Source organism: Calidris pugnax, unplaced genomic scaffold (genome assembly GCF_001431845.1).
Source record: "Calidris pugnax isolate Ruff unplaced genomic scaffold, ASM143184v1 scaffold135, whole genome shotgun sequence".
Classification (NCBI taxonomy): domain Eukaryota; kingdom Metazoa; phylum Chordata; class Aves; order Charadriiformes; family Scolopacidae; genus Calidris; species Calidris pugnax.
Genome location: NW_015090961.1, coordinates 2,296,753 through 2,316,812, shown reverse-complemented (window position 1 = coordinate 2,316,812; position 20,060 = coordinate 2,296,753). Strand labels below are relative to the sequence as shown.

General features: G+C 42.1%; 1 protein-coding gene across 1 annotated transcript in view; it reads left to right on the top strand.

Annotated features, from left to right (window-relative positions):
- The window catches only part of TNC (tenascin C), an 87,827-nt gene that overhangs the window by 59,414 nt on the left and 8,353 nt on the right, over window positions 1–20,060 (top strand). Inside the window, exons 17-26 of the mRNA XM_014952365.1 lie at window positions 1,859–1,981; window positions 3,221–3,364; window positions 4,598–4,717; window positions 5,141–5,284; window positions 6,082–6,212; window positions 7,149–7,281; window positions 9,884–10,035; window positions 10,930–11,026; window positions 12,491–12,652; window positions 14,202–14,365. Coding sequence (XP_014807851.1) covers window positions 1,859–1,981; window positions 3,221–3,364; window positions 4,598–4,717; window positions 5,141–5,284; window positions 6,082–6,212; window positions 7,149–7,281; window positions 9,884–10,035; window positions 10,930–11,026; window positions 12,491–12,652; window positions 14,202–14,365 — 1,370 coding nt within the window. The remainder of the gene's footprint in view (window positions 1–1,858; window positions 1,982–3,220; window positions 3,365–4,597; window positions 4,718–5,140; window positions 5,285–6,081; window positions 6,213–7,148; window positions 7,282–9,883; window positions 10,036–10,929; window positions 11,027–12,490; window positions 12,653–14,201; window positions 14,366–20,060) is intronic.

The window sequence follows — 20,060 nt, the reverse complement described above, 5'->3', positions numbered from 1 at the left end:
TCTGATGGAGTGTTACACTTTCTTTGCTGGTTTGCTCCCAGGAAAGTAGCCGCAGTTGGGGCTGTGGACTCTCACGTAGTCATTACTTGAGAGTTATTCTTACTATTTCTTACCACTGTTTGTTGTGCAGCAGTTCACCTGGTACAGAAAACAAGCATGAAGCCCATGGGAATATGCACAGCAGAGTCCAAGTGGGACGGATTGGGTACTTTGTTTTCTGGGAAAGGCTGAAATTCCCTGTGTGTATGAAAAACAAGTGCTGGTGCTTCTCTTTGGTCTCTGGAGTCATCACTAGCACTTTTCACCAGTCACTAAGAGCACCTACAATGTGAAAGACAATCAACGTGACTTTCACTTGTCTCTCTTTCCCAGGTTTTCTTTATGCTTTTCTGTTTCCTTCAGACTTTACCTAAATCAATAGCAACTTTGTGTGTGATGTAGCTTTGCTAACCCCACCTTGTTTTCTTCATTATCTGTAATTCTTTTCTTTCTTTCTTTGGCTTTTCCATGTGAGCAAGCCCCACAAACCCAACACGTCTTGTGAGCTCCGGAGAAATAATTTACATTTCCCTTGAGAGCTCAGTTGTTTTTCTTTCCTTGCCTTTCAGTTGATTTAGTGCATTGCTTCTAGAACTTTGGGGACACATGGAACAAACAACCCTCTGACTTCTTCCCCGCAGACGCGTTCTTTCCAAGCTATTTCAAGCATAGTCACTTTTTTTCTCCCCTTGCCCCCCTTCCCCTACCCTCAGCCTGTCTCCACTGCTCTTAATGTGGCTGATGTTTGGTATCTCTCCTCTTTGTGCTAACAGCCTGCTCTGCGTGGGCTGTTTATTTTTTTAACACGTGTTAGGGTTGTTTTGGTTACAGTCAAAAAAGCAAATTGGAAGTGAGATGCTCAATGTAAACTTTGAAGTGGCAGGTCTCTTTACCATGTCCTCACAGAGGCCCTTTCTGTGCTTGTTTTGCAATAGCTTAATTCAGCCTTAAACGGATGTTTCAGATTCATGTTGGTTTGCATCTTAAGATTGGGTCATTTTGGCAAAACTTGGGCTTTGTTTGTCCAGCTTACTAATTTAACTTTTTTTGGGCAACTGCGGTGCTCAGGTTTATACAGGGAAAGGCTGGGTTGTGTGATAAAGAGCTGCAGAAGAACCACAAGTTGCACTTGGATGTCCTCTGGATGTGTGTTCTTGAATGTACCTAAGAAAGATTGTGGTCTCAGATAGAAATTCCAAGAAGAAAATCTTCTTGCTTCTAGTTTGAAGCCAACAGAAGTTAGAAACAGTCAGTGCTTGAGAGGATGAAACCTTGACTCAACTGAGTCCAGCTCTTTTTCAGGCATCCTGTAGTAGGAACTTTATGCTCAGGAGGAGAGATGTCCCCACCGCTAAGGGTTGCTGTTGCTGTGTGTCATAAATTGGACTCTGAGACTCATTTGAAAGTCTAAAAATTATCCAAGTGAAACTGGGGTAGAAAAGATTATAAATACAAAGACTCCAGGGTAATAGAATTGCATTCCTGGAAGTATTCCTCCATACTGTTCTGGAACACTGAAATCTCTGTAACTTCTGTGTACATGATATGTAGATATGTCTGGGGTATTTTTAAGCTATGCATTACTCTAATGTCACCAGAAAAGGAAAATTTAGACCAAATAGATTGTTGCTGTTGGTATGTGATAAAACTGTTAATTGTTTAGTGGTCCCTGCATTAGTGTTGTTTTGGACAGAATATCGATAACATCAGCTCTGGGGATAAAGCAATAAAACAAGTCAGTGTTCCAGCACTAAAGACTAATAAGTTATTTTCCTTTTCTTTCTATGTGGTGTGTTTGTTCTCTACTCTCCACGGACAGTTGTTGGATCTCCCAAGGGAATTTCTTTCTCTGACATCACGGAAAACTCCGCTACCGTCAGCTGGACACCCCCTCGCACCCGCGTGGACAGCTACCGCATCTCCTACGTCCCTGTCACAGGAGGTAACTGCGAGGAGGACAGGGAGGAGGATGGGATAGCAGAAAGGGTTTGTTGTGCTGATACCCATCTCTGAGTGCATCTCCCAGGTGTTCTTACACACATCATCTCTTTTTTTCTTCAAGCTGCTGGGGGTGTGCATTCATGGTCCACACGGTCCCCGTAGCCAACCTCTGTCTGAACACAGTGTCCCACATCCCAAGGACAAGACTTGTGAGCGAGTTAGATCATTCCAGCTAGATGCTGGAATGATTCAAAGATCTCATTCACAAAAATCTCTGTTCCCACTGAGCCTTCTAAGGACTGACTTATTTCCAAACTGCCTCATTATTTTGTAGGCACTTTATGAGCTGAGCATATTTGAAAAGATGACCCCTTGGAAATACTAATTGTAATCCGTGGTTATAATAGTTTTCCAAGGCAGTGATTTTTTTTTTTTCAGTACTCCCCAATGTTGTTTCATTTTATCCGTTATATCTCTGTTTTAGTGTTCAGCTTAAACTTCCTATACTTAAACAGATTTTTAGCATAACTTAGGGACATCTCTGAAAGGAAACAGCTAAAGAGCAAACACTGCAGACATCAGGACAATAAAAAACATGCTATTGACTAAGACAAGTAAAGGTACAGGCCTTTACACAGTGCAGTATGTAAGCACACATAAAACTTTAAATATATAGTGATCCAGCAGAAGAAAAAGAGCAATCCATAATCATAAAGTTAGGCACTTGTCTAAGTGCTTTCCTGGAATAAACCCAGAATTTGAAACAAATGTGTCTTAAGTCCTCACCCACACATGCAGCACCTCTTAAAATAACATATACTGAATCTTTATTCAAAATGAGATGGGTGAAGGAGAGACTTCCAGCTGTTACTAGAAACAAAGCAGATCTAAATTGCATCCTGACACATGTATGAACTTCCACATAGACAGTGCTGTGTTTTCACCTTACATTTCATTTGTAAAATTATTTTTTTCTGAACAGAAATGTTAATGTTTTCTTATTACTGGCATACCACTAGGAATGGATACAAACCAATGGCTTAGATGTAGGTGTCCTGGTAGCAATATCTTTTCCTGAGGCTGCCCTTTGACATTGGTGATTGTAATTAACTGGGGAAAATTCACCTTTTCCTGTACAAGTATGTCCGTGTGGTCATAGTGTCTTTAACTTGAAATACATCCTTCAAGCATTTACTGGAGTCTTGTGTCACTAATCCCCTGGCATTTGGCTTCACCCTAGGTACTCCAAATGTTGTTACCGTCGATGGAGGCAAGACAAGGACCAAGTTGGTGAAGTTAGTCCCAGGTGTAGACTACAACGTTAGTATCATCTCTCTGAAGGGCTTTGAAGAAAGTGAACCCGTCTCTGGCACTCTGAAAACAGGTAATATATAAAGAGGAAACAGCAGGTTTTCAAATACATTGTCTGTGCTGCATTAGAGACTGGGGAACGGGAGCTGAAGACCCACTGGGATCCCATTTTTACTGTCTGCACAAACCGTAGGAAGCTTTTTGCCCACTCTTTCTTCTTGTCTTTGTATTCAGATGAGAACAGAACTTGTAAGTTTGATCAGGCCCCCATTTGCTGAGTGCTGAACCAACTTGCAGTGAGACAGAGACAATTCATGTACTTACAGTCCTAATATATCAGAAACAAACCGAAGTTTAATTAATACCATTTTACAGATGAGGGAGCAAAGGGCCAGCTCAGCTGAACAGTTCGGACCAGTTTCTCCTGTGGACTCAAAGGTTCCAGACTGTCCCCTAAGCAGCAAAGGGCCAGCTCAGCTGAACAGTTTGGACCAGTTTCTTTTGTGGACTCAAAGGTTCCAGACTGTCCCCTAAGCAGAAAAACATTCTTTCTCCTGTTTTTCTTCAATAAAACATTAAATATCCCTGCAGGGGTCCACCGTGCTCCTGCTGACCCCACCCTGCAGTCTCATTTATTCATTCTTTTTTGGGGGGGCTAACAAGTATTCAGAGAACTGAGGCAAGGAAGATGATGATGAGTCCTGGATAATGACATGGTATTTATAGCCCATTCCAGATGTACCGGAGGCAGATATCTATCCCAATTCAGGGAGGGCATAAAACTAAGTGCAAAATAGATTCCCATGAGGAAGCAAGGCAGGACATGCTGGGATTTTGGATGGTTGGCTGGCCGTTTGATTACTTTATTTTTAAATGTGCAGGGCAGGCTGGTGGAAGGTCACAGTGGCTATCAGTTGCCGTCACATTAGTTATTTTTCCCAGCTCTGTCTCCTGAGTTTGCTCCAAAAAGCAGTCCAGATTTGAGGGTGTTGAGAGAAATATGTCAGCTCTGACAGAGCGGCTAAGATTGATGGTATCAAGACTGATCTAAGAACATCGTTAGTCATGTCTGTTCCCAGTGTTTAATCTTTTCACGCGTTGACCTCCCTTTCCAGTGGAGGCTTTTGATGTCTCTTTATAGGCACTGACGTCTTTTCTGCAGAGCTCCACTATTCCAAAGGGGATCATAAAAGCTGCATCAAGCAGCAGTGTTTGCTCATTGTATAACATATATTTACAACACAGCATTGCACGGAGCCGGGACTGTTTGTTGAATTCCTTCAATCTGTTTTTCTCTTTCTTCCAGCTCTGGACAGCCCATCAGGCCTAGTAGTGATGAACATCACAGACTCGGAGGCTCTGGCAACCTGGCAGCCAGCGATTGCTGCTGTGGATAATTACGTTGTCTCCTACGCTTCCGAGGATGGTAAGAAGAGTTAGTGATGGGTCAGGGACCTGACAGTGTTATGGTTCTCCTCGAGATGCTCAGAAATGGGTGCAGCAACGTGGCTGCAGGAGGATGGCGGGGGGGCTCTTATTTGAAGGAGATGCCTCACTGGAAGCATTTTAAAAATGACCATTTTAGTTAAGCATTCCCAATTCTGACTGCTATTCTTGAAAAGACAAGATGATATAATTCATCTGAACACTAGAGAGCGCTAATACTTTTAGATAAAGGACTCTAGATTCAGCATCAGTTCATCAGGCAGATGGGTTCTGGGTTGTTACTATTTTGAACTTCCTCCCAGCTACTAAAAAAAGCAAAACAGCAAGTGGAGCATGGAGCTGAGGACATCCTGACGTGTCTGAATAATGCTGGGACCTGTTCTTTTCTGTGTTTTCTTCTCAGAACCAGAAGTTACTCAGATGGTGTCAGGAAACACTGTGGAATATGACCTGAAGGGCCTTCGACCTGCAACCGAGTATACTCTGAGTATCCACGCACTGAAGGACACACAGAGGAGTGAGAGCCTCTCCACCCAGTTCACTACAGGTGCTGTGTCCCACCTCACTGTGGGGCGAGCTGTCATCTCCTCTAGTCCCACCAGGCCTACATTTCTCTAATACCATAGAGTCAGCCAGCACATTGTGCTTTTTTCACTAGAAAGGTGAAGGTATCCAACTGGGTTCATACTTGTGGCTTTCCATGAGTCTCAATGAAATCGTGGGTATTTCTCATTTTCCTGACTGTTACTTGATGTGCCACTAGAGAACCAGGAGCTGAGCTGCACAGTGTTAGAATTACAGTGGAGAGGCAAAGCCTGGGTATTTCTCATTTTCCTGACTGTTACTTGACGTGCCAGGGCATTAACTAGAGAACCAGGAGCTGAGCTGCACAGTGTTAGAATTACAGTGGAGAGGCAAAGCCTGTAGCCAGACCAAGTATGAAAAGCTTTCCTATTCAAAAAAGCCATCATTGGAACCAAAGCTTTTCTTCCTGGGAATAAGCAAATACCAACTTGTCATCTTGTGTGAAATAAAGAAAGGCACAATTTTGTTTCCAAAGACATGTCAATGCAACTGCTTATAAACTGAAGTGCCTGAAACAAGACAATATTTTAACTTGGATAAAGTCAATACTTTTATTTTAATACTTCCAATATGGAAGTATACTTTCAAATAGGGAAACTATTTTTAATTAGAAAATTTATGTTGAAATATTTTTTAATTTCATATTTCTGGGGGGAAGAAGTTTTCTTTCCTGGGCTGTTTTAATATGCTGCCCTTAAGATAACCTGTGTACTCAACTCCGTATAGATATGATTGTAATTTATCTGTTGTCTCCCTCAGGACTGGATGCTCCAAGAGATTTAAGTGCCACTGAGGTTCAGGCAGAAACAGCTGTGATAACCTGGAGGCCTCCACGTGCTCCTGTCACGGATTATCTCCTGATCTACGAGTCCATTGATGGCAGAGTCAAGGTACAGAATTTTTAACCAAACCAGAAGGGCTGCACCTCAAAACTGGGCAGTAGAGATGCTCTAAAGTGTCCAGCAGTGGAGCATAATCATGTGCCTTAAGTTAAACATGGTAAAATACTAAGATCCTGATTCAGTGCCAGCTTGAACACAAATGCATTTAAAACCTGCTTAAGTACTTTCCTATATTATAACCTTGAAACAGAAGCTCAGTTGCAGCCTGAATTTTGACAGTCATCTCTCCACAATATGGATAAAAGCACAAAAAACTGATTTCCCTCATTCCAAACCTGTATCAGGGAATAAACTCACACACCCCAAAGAATGGGGTTCCTCTTTCTAAACTCAGGAGAATCCATCCCTGTTCAAGTGAGGTGTTTAATCACCTCTGAAAGTGACACTTGCTCTCCAATAAGTTTATTATGGTACTACATAACTAGATTAAATATGAATGAGGTGAATCACAGCAAAAATGGCAGATAATTTTTGATAAATCAGAAAGGGTTCTGATTTTCAAGAGGGCAAATTCCGTAAGCGTACTGAAAATCCATCTTTAAAGTTACAGTAAAACAGCCTTTTGAAGACCAGAGTATGATATTTCCTTGTCCTAAAGGGTCATTATTCTCAATTTTAAGAGTTTCACGATGACATCTATACAATGTTCAAGGCACGTAAACATTTATGCTGACTTGCTTTTAAACCACACAGCTTCTACATTACATTGGTAAACATTCATTTCCAGGCAACTTTTCTCGAACTTCTAAAGAAAGTTAGCTTGATAAAAATCTTAGGGGAATAGAAGTTTTGTATTAAATAATTTAGATGGTTAAAAATACCATAAATGATTACAACAAAAAATAACGCGACAAATAATATACAAGAGTTCTCGTCATTATTTTCTCACTGAGATTCCTCTATATTTCCTTTTCTTCCCCATAGGAAGTCATCCTAAAACCTGAGACAACTTCCTACAGCCTGACAGAGCTGAGCCCATCCACCCAGTACACGGTGAAACTCCAGGCACTGAACGGATCCCTCAAGAGCAAGACCATCCAGACTATTTTCACCACAAGTAAGGACTTCAGAGCACATGCACAGCTGAAATAACGTATGTTACTGCTCTCAGGACATAGCTGAGCTCTGCAATAAGCAGACACAGGCCTCATAGAAAATTTTTAATCCAATTGTCAGTATGCACTTTATTTGCTTGTAGTGTTGGTGCAGAAGTCCCTGTTTCCCGTGAGCTGTAGTGTCATCTGCTTTTCTCGGACTGGCAGGATGAAATTCTTTTCTTTATATCCATCCACATCACCTCCATAGTCCTCTCTCTGATGAAACATCCTGCCTTTCCCATGTAAAATATCTAAAGGAACATTACCCATTAAAATCCAAACTGACACCCTGATTTACCTCTGTATTGATGCACAGCAAGCTGTTAAAAAAAGTCAGCATTTTAAGTTGAAATGAAGCAAACCACACATGCACTGAAATCAGTTCAGTGTTCCGAGGAGATGAATTCCTGGGCAGGTTTTTTTCTCCTCTTTCTGGGGTCAGTTTTCTCAAAGCCACACAGCATCTCTGTCCCAGCTCTAACAGGACAGCTCTGCAGTGAACTGAATGCAAAAATAGATTGGGTTCTCTGAAGGTCACTTCACAGCTGACATTAAAAAAAAGAAATTGTGAAAACTTCTTTGTAATTTGTCTCACTTCTCACGGTTTCCTGTCTCTCAGACCCAGCAGGACTTTCAGCCATTTCCATTCTCCCTTCTCCTGCTTGGGCCAACTTCAGCCCAAGGACTCACAGAAGAGCTAATAAAAGTCACACAGCCCCGAGCCTGCTCATAGTCACTCCTTGTGTAGAGCAGGATGAACTCCACCAACAGGAGACAATCCACAGCCAGAAAAAGGAGAATAATTAAATCTGGGTGTATTTAAGTGACATTTGGCAAATTGACCATAAGCAGGGACTAAATGAGGTGCCTTCACCCATATGAACATGGTGCAGAAGTCCCTGTTTCCCGTGAGCTGTAGTGTCATCTGCTTTTCTCGGACTGGCAGGATGAAATTCTTTTCTTTATATCCATCCACATCACCTCCATAGTCCTCTCTCTGATGAAACATCCTGCCTTTCCCATGTAAAATATCTAAAGGAACATTACCCATTAAAATCCAAACTGACACCCTGATTTACCTCTGTATTGATGCACAGCAAGCTGTTAAAAAAAGTCAGCATTTTAAGTTGAAATGAAGCAAACCACACATGCACTGAAATCAGTTCAGTGTTCCGAGGAGATGAATTCCTGGGCAGGTTTTTTTCTCCTCTTTCTGGGGTCAGTTTTCTCAAAGCCACACAGCATCTCTGTCCCAGCTCTAACAGGACAGCTCTCCAGTGAACTGAATGCAAAAATAGATTGGGTTCTCTGAAGGTCACTTCACAGCTGACATTAAAAAAAAGAAATTGTGAAAACTTCTTTGTAATTTGTCTCACTTCTCACGGTTTCCTGTCTCTCAGACCCAGCAGGACTTTCAGCCATTTCCATTCTCCCTTCTCCTGCTTGGGCCAACTTCAGCCCAAGGACTCACAGAAGAGCTAATAAAAGTCACACAGCCCCGAGCCTGCTCATAGTCACTCCTTGTGTAGAGCAGGATGAACTCCACCAACAGGAGACAATCCACAGCCAGAAAAAGGAGAATAATTAAATCTGGGTGTATTTAAGTGACATTTGGCAAATTGACCATAAGCAGGGACTAAATGAGGTGCCTTTGCCCATATGAATGCAGTTCAGGCAGATGCTTAAGCCTGGCCTTAACTCTAAACATACATTTGTGTGCTGTTCAGTGAGAGGGAAACACTGCAGTAGCTCCCTGCAGACAGCTGCTTTTCTCCAAATCCCAAAGCTGATGTAAATTCTCAGTAGCTGAGGGAGAGGCAGGGACAGGCAACACACTGGAAAGGGAGCAACAGCCACTCTGTGAGCAGCCACAGTTAAATACACTCCTATGCACACACCTAGAGCATAGCTTTATTAGACCATTGGCCAAAGAAGTTAATGGCCTAAGTGAATTTTTTTTCAAAAAAAAAAAGCAAAGATTTTTTTGGGGTTAGAAATTCTTCTGACTGCAAGGGTGCTATTAGCTGGTTGTCAGAAAGAAATCCTTAATGTTATTTCCCTGTAGTTTCAGCTGTTTGCTTTCTTTTTTAAAAGCCTAGCTTGATAAGATATTTAATATTATACTTGCTAGCAAAATATTCCCGATTTATTATTTTTGGTTGTGGTCCTGCCTTTCTATTTCCCCCTTCCTTTGCTGTCCTAATCAGAGATTGGTAGATTTCATTTTACCCAAAAGTTGCTGTAAAAAGTCTCATGCTATTTAAATATTTTGCCGGAGGATGCACTCCCATCCTAGCAGGGAGCAGTTATCTGGCATTCACAGCACTTCCAAAAGTGTAGACAGATGTGCAAAAGCATATTCAAAAGAAAAATTTACGTCATTTGCTGTTTACTGTGAATGTTTTTTACGTAGGATAGCAACTACGAGCCTGTTCCTGGGCTCTGCACCTGGCTGTGCCATTGACCCACAACAGATTTTCATGTGTCATCTGTATTCAAGAAGTTTCCTTGTAACTGCTGATTTCTTAAGGACTGCTTTCTCCTTTTTTTGTGTGTGTGCAGCTGGTCTTCTGTATCCTTACCCTAAGGACTGCTCCCAGGCTCTCTTGAATGGAGAAACCACCTCTGGGCTCTACACGGTTTACCTGAACGGGGACAAAGCTCAGCCTCTGCAAGTCTTCTGCGACATGGGCGAGGATGGTGGTGGCTGGATTGTGAGTGAGAGGGAGATGGCCCCCTCCATCCTCATATATATCTGCCTGTGATAAGAGCTGGGGTAGCAGATCCCATCCCTGCTCATCTATGATTTCCCTCATAGTGCTCTGTTATCAGAGTAGGGCTGACTTGAATATAATTTTGGGGACATCTAGGTGCCTAGAATAAGGCTACCAGCTCTTTCTGCAGTTGGAGGAGAGAGAGATGGCTCCAAAAGGGTTTCAGTGGTTTCAGCACCTGGATAAAACACAGGTCTCTCCACTGGCTATAGGAGGTGCTGAAACGACCATTTTATATCAGATACTTAACTTCTAAATAGCTAATTAGGTGAGAGGACTGAGTCTCTTTGAATCAGAGAGACAGTGAAGGCAGAGGCCAGAGAAAGCGTTTGTTGAGCAGCCACAAGACCTGGTGGCTGGCTGGGCTGCCCAGACCATTATAGAAGGGACACGTCCCACCCAGACAACAAATGAATGGCAGTAAAAATGCCAGCTCTCTGTACTGATGTCATCAAATCTGAACATGTCAGAGGAACCCAGGGCACAGAAAAGAGGGAGGAGCTGGAGAAATGCATAGGAGACTAGGGGGTGTAGGAGGTCTTATCTGAGAAATACAGAACTTCAAAGGGCTGTTAAAGAGCAGAGAACAGGAACTAAACAGCTACATCCCTCATGGGAGCCCGGGAACCCACTAGATAAACTAGAGACTTAAAAAAAAGCAAGGAACATTCAATAGAGTGGAGCAATTGAGTAACTGTGGTGAGATTGCTTCTTTGGGTGGTGAGGGCAGAGGAGCAGCGATGCCAACCCCTGCATTTGTAAAAGCTACATTGGTGGTGTCCCCTCTGGCAAAGGTGGTCTGTTGATAACTCTTCTTGTGTGTGGTGTCTGCAGGTGTTCCTGAGGCGTCAAAACGGAAAGGAAGATTTCTACAGGAACTGGAAGACTTATGTGGCTGGTTTTGGAGATCCTACAGATGAATTCTGGATAGGTAAGTGACAGGAATCTGTCTTTTTTAAAAAAGAAAACACAAAGCCCAAAAGACTAGGAGACAATTTGAAGCCTCCCTTTAGTTGGGAAGAGTACTTGTAAATGGGAACATACTCTGTGTGAAGGAGGCCCAGGGACAGCGTGCTGTGAGGGAGGTGGAAATTGCCCTATCCAACCCAGTCCCTCCAGTGGCAGTTCAGAGATGTCGTGCCTCTTGGGCACCCCAAATGTACCAAACTGATGCTCACAGGTGCTCTCTGAGAAGTTAAGAGGCAACCTGACAAGCAATGCAAACCTTCTTCTTCCTGTACTCCTGGGACACCCTCAGCAACAAAAGCAAAGTGGGGAAAATACAAGTAAAAAGCAAATTTTCAAAGATTGTGCTACATTTTATTTTGTTGTAAATGAAAGATGATCACACAGCACAGCTTTGAATGCTTTTCCCAAAGGCCTACCTGCTCCCATGATTTGAAGGAGGGAGGTCTTTCAATCACCCTGGTTTTATCTATTTGGTTTGGTGCTAACATTGCCCTACAGCTGAAATATCTCACTTTCCCCACCAGTGTTTATGTCCTGATGTATCTACAGATGCCAGTATGATTTGGTGCTAACATTGCCCTACAGCTGAAATAACTCACTTTCCCCACCGGTGTTTATGTCCTGGTGTATCTACAGATGCCATATGACTCTGCAGGTGTTCCTGAGGCGTCAAAACGGAAAGGAAGATTTCTACAGGAACTGGAAGACTTATGTGGCTGGTTTTGGAGATCCTACAGATGAATTCTGGATAGGTAAGTGACAGGAGTCTGTTTTTTTTAAAAAAGAAAACACAAAGCCCAAAAGACTAGGAGACAATTTGAAGCCTCCCTTTAGTTGGGAAGAGTACTTGTAAATGGGAACATACTCTGTGTGAAGGAGGCCCAGGGACAGCGTGCTGTGAGGGAGGTGGAAATTGCCCTATCCAACCCAGTCCCTCCAGTGGCAGTTCAGAGATGTCGTGCCTCTTGGGCACCCCAAATGTACCAAACTGATGCTCACAGGTGCTCTCTGAGAAGTTAAGAGGCAACCTGACAAGCAATGCAAACCTTCTTCTTCCTGTACGCCTGGGACACCCTCAGCAACAAAAGCAAAGTGGGGAAAATACAAGTAAAAAGCAAATTTTCAAAGATTGTGCTACATTTTATTTTGTTGTAAATGAAAGATGATCACACAGCACAGCTTTGAATGCTTTTCCCGAAGGCCTACCTGCTCCCATGATTTGAAGGAGGGAGGTCTTTCAATCACCCTGGTTTTATCTATTTGGTTTGGTGCTAACATTGCCCTACAGCTGAAATATCTCACTTTCCCCACCAGTGTTTATGTCCTGATGTATCTACAGATGCCAGTATGATCTCCTTTATAGGATAACATGATGGCAAACAAATAAACATGGGGAGACAAATGGATTGTTCATTTATTTCCACAGGGCTGGAGAACCTCCACAAAATCACTTCTCAGGGCCAGTACGAGCTGCGTGTGGATCTGCAGGACAAGGGTGAGACAGCTTATGCTGTCTATGACAGGTTCAGCGTTGGAGACGCCAAGACCAGATACCGGCTGAAAGTGGATGGGTACAGTGGCACAGCAGGTGAGATGGGATGTATTTTTTTTTATTTCTGATTTGCAATCTCCTCCCAATTGGCTCAAGGTAATAGTATGTGAATGTTGCAGATTATCATCACAGCAGGTACCTCTTTTATGTCAGGTGTTTGAAAATATGAACACATCAATGTATTTTATGTTTCCGTTTTAAATCCTCCAGTCATTTTGGTGCCACATTTTATGGCATGCTGATGACAGAATATAGACAAGTATATTAAACGGCCATATATCTCATTTGGCCAATGCTTGACTGTCATTTATACAGCTAATAATACCTTGGCACAGTCTCATCTCTTGTCAGCGGAATATGCAGCAAAGTCCTGCTATAACATGATTTGTAACTTTGCTGAACAAATCATCTGCCTTTTGTAATTTTACTGGGGCAAACTCCACAGCCTTTATGGAGTCAGGGCTTCAGAGGATTGAGAGATAAATCCAGCTCCACAGGATGTCTTAAAAGGAGATACTTTTTGTGCTGCGAGGTGCATAAAACAGACCAGAGATGTGTGTGTATGGACTCTGCCCTGTGACCCTCACGTGAACTCAATGCACAGCTCAATGGGAATAAAAAGGGTAGGCAGCAATAGTAGAATTAATATCTATTGAAGGCAAACACAGTGGTGCAGTGCAGCAGTAGTTGATGGGAATAAAAAGGGTAGGCAGCAATAGTAGAATTAATATCTATTGAAGGCAAACACAGTGATGCAGTGCAGCAGTAGTTGGTTGAATCCTACAGCTGGTAGGATTCAATCCTACTACTTCCTCTTCCTCAGCAACCAGGTCTAAGCTTAATGGATGGAGCAACACAGATATGCTGAAGGCTGCTCCTGTTGCACCCATCTGTAAATGGGCATCCAGACCCTGGGAGTGGGAAGTCCATGGAAGGCAGACAACTCTCTCTCTGGTTTGCCAACTAAAGGAGATGGGTAGCATGGACCAGCTAAGCGTTGGAGACTCCTTTGGTCTTGATTCACTCCTTGTGGAGGTCTCTTTGAACTTGGTTTGTCCACTCCGCCTTCTCTACAGGGCCAAAATCCAGCTTGCAGCAAGAGCTGCAAAAATTGAGCTGTGTAAAAAAAAAAAAACCTATTAATAAATTGGGGATTAGAGACTACCTGGAAAAATATTTTGATTTGCCTCCAACACCAAAAATTCTTCCTTCTGTATTAAAGCAAGCTGTTTTTAAAGAACTTAGGAGGTCTCTTTGAACTTGGTTTGTCCACTCCGCCTTCTCTACAGGGCCAAAATCCAGCTTGCAGCAAGAGCTGCAAAAATTGAGCTGTGTAAAAAAAAAAAAACCTATTAATAAATTGGGGATTAGAGACTACCTGGAAAAATATTTTGATTTGCCTCCAACACCAAAAATTCTTCCTTCTGTATTAAAGCAAGCTGTTTTTAAAGAACTTAGATACAGAGCCAGGCTTTAAAGATGGTGCACGGCACAGTGCAAACATTTTCTGCAGAACGGTCACTCCCATGTAATCTAAACCAGGCAAACCAGTGACCTTGCTTTTTCTTTTGTCTCCCCCATTCAGGTGATTCCATGACGTACCATAACGGAAGGTCCTTCTCCACCTTTGACAAAGACAATGACTCTGCCATCACCAACTGTGCTTTGTCATACAAGGGTGCATTCTGGTACAAGAACTGTCACCGGGTCAATCTGATGGGCAGATATGGTGACAACAGCCACAGTCAGGTGAGTTTGGTGTTTGAAGGCTTCTGTAATGCATTAGAAGAAGGGGGAGTGATCAGATACAGAGCCAGGCTTTAAAGATGGTGCATGGCACAGTGCAAACATCTTCTGCAGAATGGTCATTCCCATGTAATCTAAACCAGGCAAACCAGTGACCTTGCTTTTTCTTTTGTCTCCCCCATTCAGGTGATTCCATGACGTACCATAACGGAAGGTCCTTCTCCACCTTTGACAAAGACAATGACTCTGCCATCACCAACTGTGCTTTGTCATACAAGGGTGCATTCTGGTACAAGAACTGTCACCGGGTCAATCTGATGGGCAGATATGGTGACAACAGCCACAGTCAGGTGAGTTTGGTGTTTGAAGGCTTCTGTAATGCATTAGAAGAAGGGGGAGTGATCAGAAGCCTGGAGCACCTCTCCTATGAAGACAGGCTGAGAGAGTTGGAGGTGCTCAGCCTGGAGAAGAGAAGGCTCCAGGGAGACCTTATAGCAGCCTTCCAATACCTAAAGGGGCTCCAGGAAAGCTGGGGAGGGACTCTTTATAGGACGAGTGGTAATGGCTTTAAACTGAAAGAGGGGATAGTTAGATTATTTATCAGGAAGAAATTGGAGAGAAAGTGGTAATGGCTTTAAACTGAAAGAGGGGTTAGTTAGATTATCTGTCAGGAAGAAATTGGAGAGATTGGTGAGACCCTGGCCCAGGTTGCCCAGAGAAGCTGTGGCTGCCCCATCCCTGGAGGGGTTCAAGGCCAGGTTGGAGGGGCCTTGGACCAACCTGGTGTGGTGGGAGGTGTCCCTGCCCAGGGCAGGGGGTTGGAACTAGGTGATCTTTAAAGTCCTTTCCAACTCTAACCATTCTATGATTCTAAGTGCAATTATGGATCTGTGTGGTGGCTCGGGTAACCAGACATCAGAGCACCAACCAAGCACAGTCTCCACACCATAGGGAAAGATACGGGCAGTTGCTCACAAAACAAGAATTTCAACATGGGAAACAAAATACTCTTCCTGCCATGAAAGCCGGGCAAAGAGTGACAGCCCTGGGGGACAGCATGTGGGTTGGTTTGTACAGGATCTGTGTGCTGGTGGCCAGAGCCATCTGCTTCCCAAAGCCCCTCCACTTTGTTTTGCCTCTGTTCCCAAGCAGTGATGGCAGCCCCCCGGCCAGCTCCCACAGTTTATGTACAGAGCATGATGTCTCATGGTATGGAATAACCCTTTGGGCAGTTTGGGTCAGCTCTCTGGCTTTGTCCCAGCTACTTGTGCACCTCCCCACCAGCAGAGCATGGGAAGCTGAAGAGTCCTTGACTTACTATAAGCATTACTTAACAACAACTGTAAAACATCAGTGTGTTATCAGCATTCTCATGCTACTCCAGAACACAGCACTAGAGCACTACTGGGAAGAAAATTAGGAGTTGTGTTCCCTTATACAGTTGTCTACCTCCTCTTTCCTCATTTACAGAGATGTTCCTCTCCACTGTCTTGGTGTGAGTGTGTGTTTCTAGTCTTCATTTGCAGTCATACATTTCTTCCTATGGCATGATCTTACATTTTAAAAATTATTTCTTTTCATTTTTAAGGGGACATTTATAGGCTGTTACTGAGATATTACAATGAAGAATGCAGGAGCTGTTCCACCTCAGGACCGGATGTCAAGCTGTACTCTTACATTTACAACACCATTGAGTCCTATGCAGATTCTACTGATGATGATGAGGAGGAAGAAAAAGGATTGTGCTTTGAGGATTAAAATAGATGTATTTGATCAGAATATTGTTCATCTCCTCCCACTGGTATATTGTTTGAATCGCTGGGTATAATGTATGAATTGGCTTAATATATATTGACTGTATTGGTAGTTACATGTAACACCCAAACAGCAAAAAAATATCACTTTTGAGAGACAAGATTTTTTTTTTTGGTTTGATGTTTTCATCCATGAAAACTGTATTCATGGTGTACAGAAAAGACTTGGTCAGTCTGGTTCGTGTTATACCTTGTTAAGCAGGATGTTTTGGTACCTATTTCTATTTCAGTCAAGAGATTGCTGAAAGACTTTAGAAGAGTCTTCTGTACTCCATTGCCTTTATTTTTCGGAGATCTTCTCTACATTTCTCATGTAAGCATAGTGCTGGAGTGCAGGCAGCCGTGTGACTCCTGGGATGATTTCAGAGAGAAGTGTTGTAAAGATTGTTTTTACTGAAAATTGTCATCATTTGATTACCTCCTTAAGACTGCCACAGTACCTTCATTGTTCTTATCAACTTATTCATTGAACTTAAAATGTCCTGGGTTTAATCTATTTTTTAATAAATGGTTAAAATGGATGGATTCTGGAGGAGCTGTAGTGCATTTCACAGCCGCATTGTCTCGAATCGGACATAAAAGACAGCATGAAGTACAGGAGGGTGGGAAAATGAGAAATGCGACCAAAGTTGGAAGCAGAGGGAAACATTTTCACAGGAAACTCTTCAATACCATTTTGTTGGTGCTGTCTGAACAAGGTCTTAGAGATGTGAGCAGATTGGAGGTTTCTCGAGGTTCAGTGGCGTTGGTGGTATCAGTTGAATTAAGGTCTGGTACTTGTGTTTGTATTGTCACATCAGTTCTCCTTTCTCTCAATGTGCACCTATGTGAGCATAAGGTCCCCATGGGACACTGGGAGTGAAGAAATGGAATTTACTTACATACCAGTGGGAGGAGAGTCTGCTGCAGGTAAGAACATGAGGTCTTGTTAGGAGTTTGCGCTTCTGTCTTTTTAGGCATGGGAGCGGTAGGGATGAAGAGAGGGCAAAAGATGTGTAAAAACTGTGCTATTACTATCTCTGTGAATACCAAATTAGTGTTGCTGTAGTAATTAATAATTTACAAAAAAGTGCAGATACATCTGTGATAAAACCTTCCCAGGTCTATGTACAGGGCCAATCCAATGAAACATTTGTCTATTAGTGGATTAAACCCAGTTTAAGTTTAAGCCCAAATTGGTTAGTGTAGCCTCTTCTGTGTTAGATTTTCTGGTCTGCCATGGTTGCAATTCCCGATTTAGGAATACAAGTTAAAACTGTAGCAGGAAATGTAGTGAGCTAAGGCTCTAGTATCAACAAATCCCTTTGGCTAATGTCAGATAAATCCTTTCCAGGCCTGAAGCACAACATGGTAGTTAAATGCTGGCAGCTGTTGACAGTCTGGCTTACCATAAAGCACTTGCTGCTTCAGCTGCTCTGGTGGAAGCAACAGCAAAGAGTTTGGGTCATTTATGAACACCTTGAGAGTGCGGTGCCTGTGCGTTAATGCCACACGGGCGGCTTGGAAGCGCGTTGCTTGGAAGGTGACAGACCCAGCAGCTTAAAGGTTTCTTTCTATTCTTCCCACCAGCTGTAGTTTTCTGCACCCCATCCCTTATAAGGAGAAGATTTGAGCTAGAATTTCAGGCCTTTTCCTGTGTTTCCAACTTGTGTCCTCAGAATTTAGCAGAAATCTTTTCTCCTGCTCCTGGTGTTTCAGTGTTGGATCAGATTCCGGCAACAGGAATAACAGTGTTTTATAATAAGCTCTTGTTTGGGCATTTAGCTTCAACTATGATAGTGCTCCTAGATGCAATGTCAATAATAAATGTACCCTGTTAATTAAGACAAGTGATGGAAAATTGGTGCTATCTGCCAAACCTTCTTCACCTGACTACTCAGGATTTCCTATAGAAAAGGTGAACAGAATTTATACCTAAGCAACTGGAAGAAAATATAGCAAAAAGCTTTAGGTGGCTAGATGTGACCTCCCCTTTATTGTAAATAAATACATCCTTATTAGTGCAATATTAATTTTCATTGTGAGGGGAAGTGATTTGTCAGGTATGAAAAATTTACCAAAATAAGATGGCATAAAATTTTACTTCAGCTCTAGAAACAGAAAAATATATTTAACTTGGGAAGGATTCTCTGAAGATCATGTTTTAAGGTATCCAGTTAAGACGTTTTGTAGTGTCAAGTGTCCCTGGATAATCCTAGGCATTTTGTGCACTCTGTATTTTCAATGATACCTGAGAATTTTCTGATATGGGGAAGAATGCCTTTTATTTGAGATCATTCTTTAGGATATGTTTACCACCCTCATGAAATAAGGTTGTATGAAGAGGAGAAAAGGAAAATAACAACTCATTTTCTGTCTAATGTGTCATCTGACTAAGAGTTATGTATCCAACGTTATACTGTATGTCCCTGGTGTTGTAAAGAACAATGTTGTAAGAACACTTTGAATATGACTTAAATCGCAGGCAGCCTGAAGATTATATTTTTTTGTTGTTGTTTTGAGGGTGTTTTTGAGAAAAATAGCCCAGAGTTCACAAATTAGCAACGATGTTACATTCCCATGACTTTGTAATTCAGTAAAGAGCTAAACTGCCCAGATTGCTGCATGTGGAAGCAAGAATTTTGCATCAGCCCAACACGTGCTCTGCATCTTTCTTTCTTTATCCCTCCACCCACCGCTCTGCATTTCTGAACTATCAGAAACTATTTCTTTGGCGAGAGATGGCTTTTGGGGCTCTCTTTGAAGTAGCAGGGAATGGAGGTGCCAATGATCTCTCTGTGCAGCCTAGGAAGCTTCAGTTCCGCTCTTCTAGAAACCTGTTTATGGTGTATCCTGGGGTTTTTTTGGGTTTTTTTTATTACTTTTAGGGATTTTTGCTATATGATTTCAAATAAAAATAAACTTCCTACCAAAACTTTTGTTTTATACTTTTTAGCAGCTAAACTGAATGCATAATACAAAACAACAGGCAGTCATGGAGATTGCAATGTTGCCTCATAGTCAAGTTTGGTGTCAGAGCAATTCTGTTGTTTTACAGCTCTTGCACCTAAATCCCTCAGTTTTGAGGTGTCTTATCTAATGATGAGTACCCGATACTGTATATATTAATTTATAAACTGTCAAAGTGTTCCTGATGTTCTTCTAAACTTACAGTTTATGCACCATGATATTATATTGATTTTTCTGGATCTGTATGCTAATGTTTACATGATTTTGTAGGAATACAATTAAAAAATTCTGACTGAAGTAATATTGTGTGCTTTGTCTCATGATGTCTTTTCCAGGACAGAGAAATTCCTGTGCATTTGAATGTACGTGGCACAATACTGTGGATAGTTCTAGCAGTAAATTTAATAATTCAGGTATTTTGACACATAAAATTCATGACACATAAGATGATGTAGGTAATTCATTCTGGCTGTAGAGTATTGTAGCGGTTGCTCTCATTTGTGTAGCAAAGTAAAAAGGAAGTACCTTCTGTAAATGGGAAGGGTGTTGGTGTGAGTGTGAGATTTCCTGTGTGTGTATGGCCACGTGCAGACATTTGGGTGTTAATTCCCAGCTTGCTTTTGGTTAAGCAAGTAAGTGTTTGGCCATTCTTTCAACTTCACGAAGGAAATGTAATTAATGAAAGCAAATAAAATGCTAAAAAGATAGAAATAATGAATATGTTGCATAAATGTTGGCATGGTTTTTAAAAAAAAAAAAAAAAGTGGGACTGACATCCTCCTAAATGAAAAGATTTAGAACTGTTTTTCAAAAATCTTGTTTTAAACCAGTAAGGAACCCATTATTTATTTTTTTTAGCATTACAGAAAGTTATGATAAAATATAATTTCTGATTGCTCCTGAGGTTTTAGGTGTAGCTGAGCTTACTGAAGAGC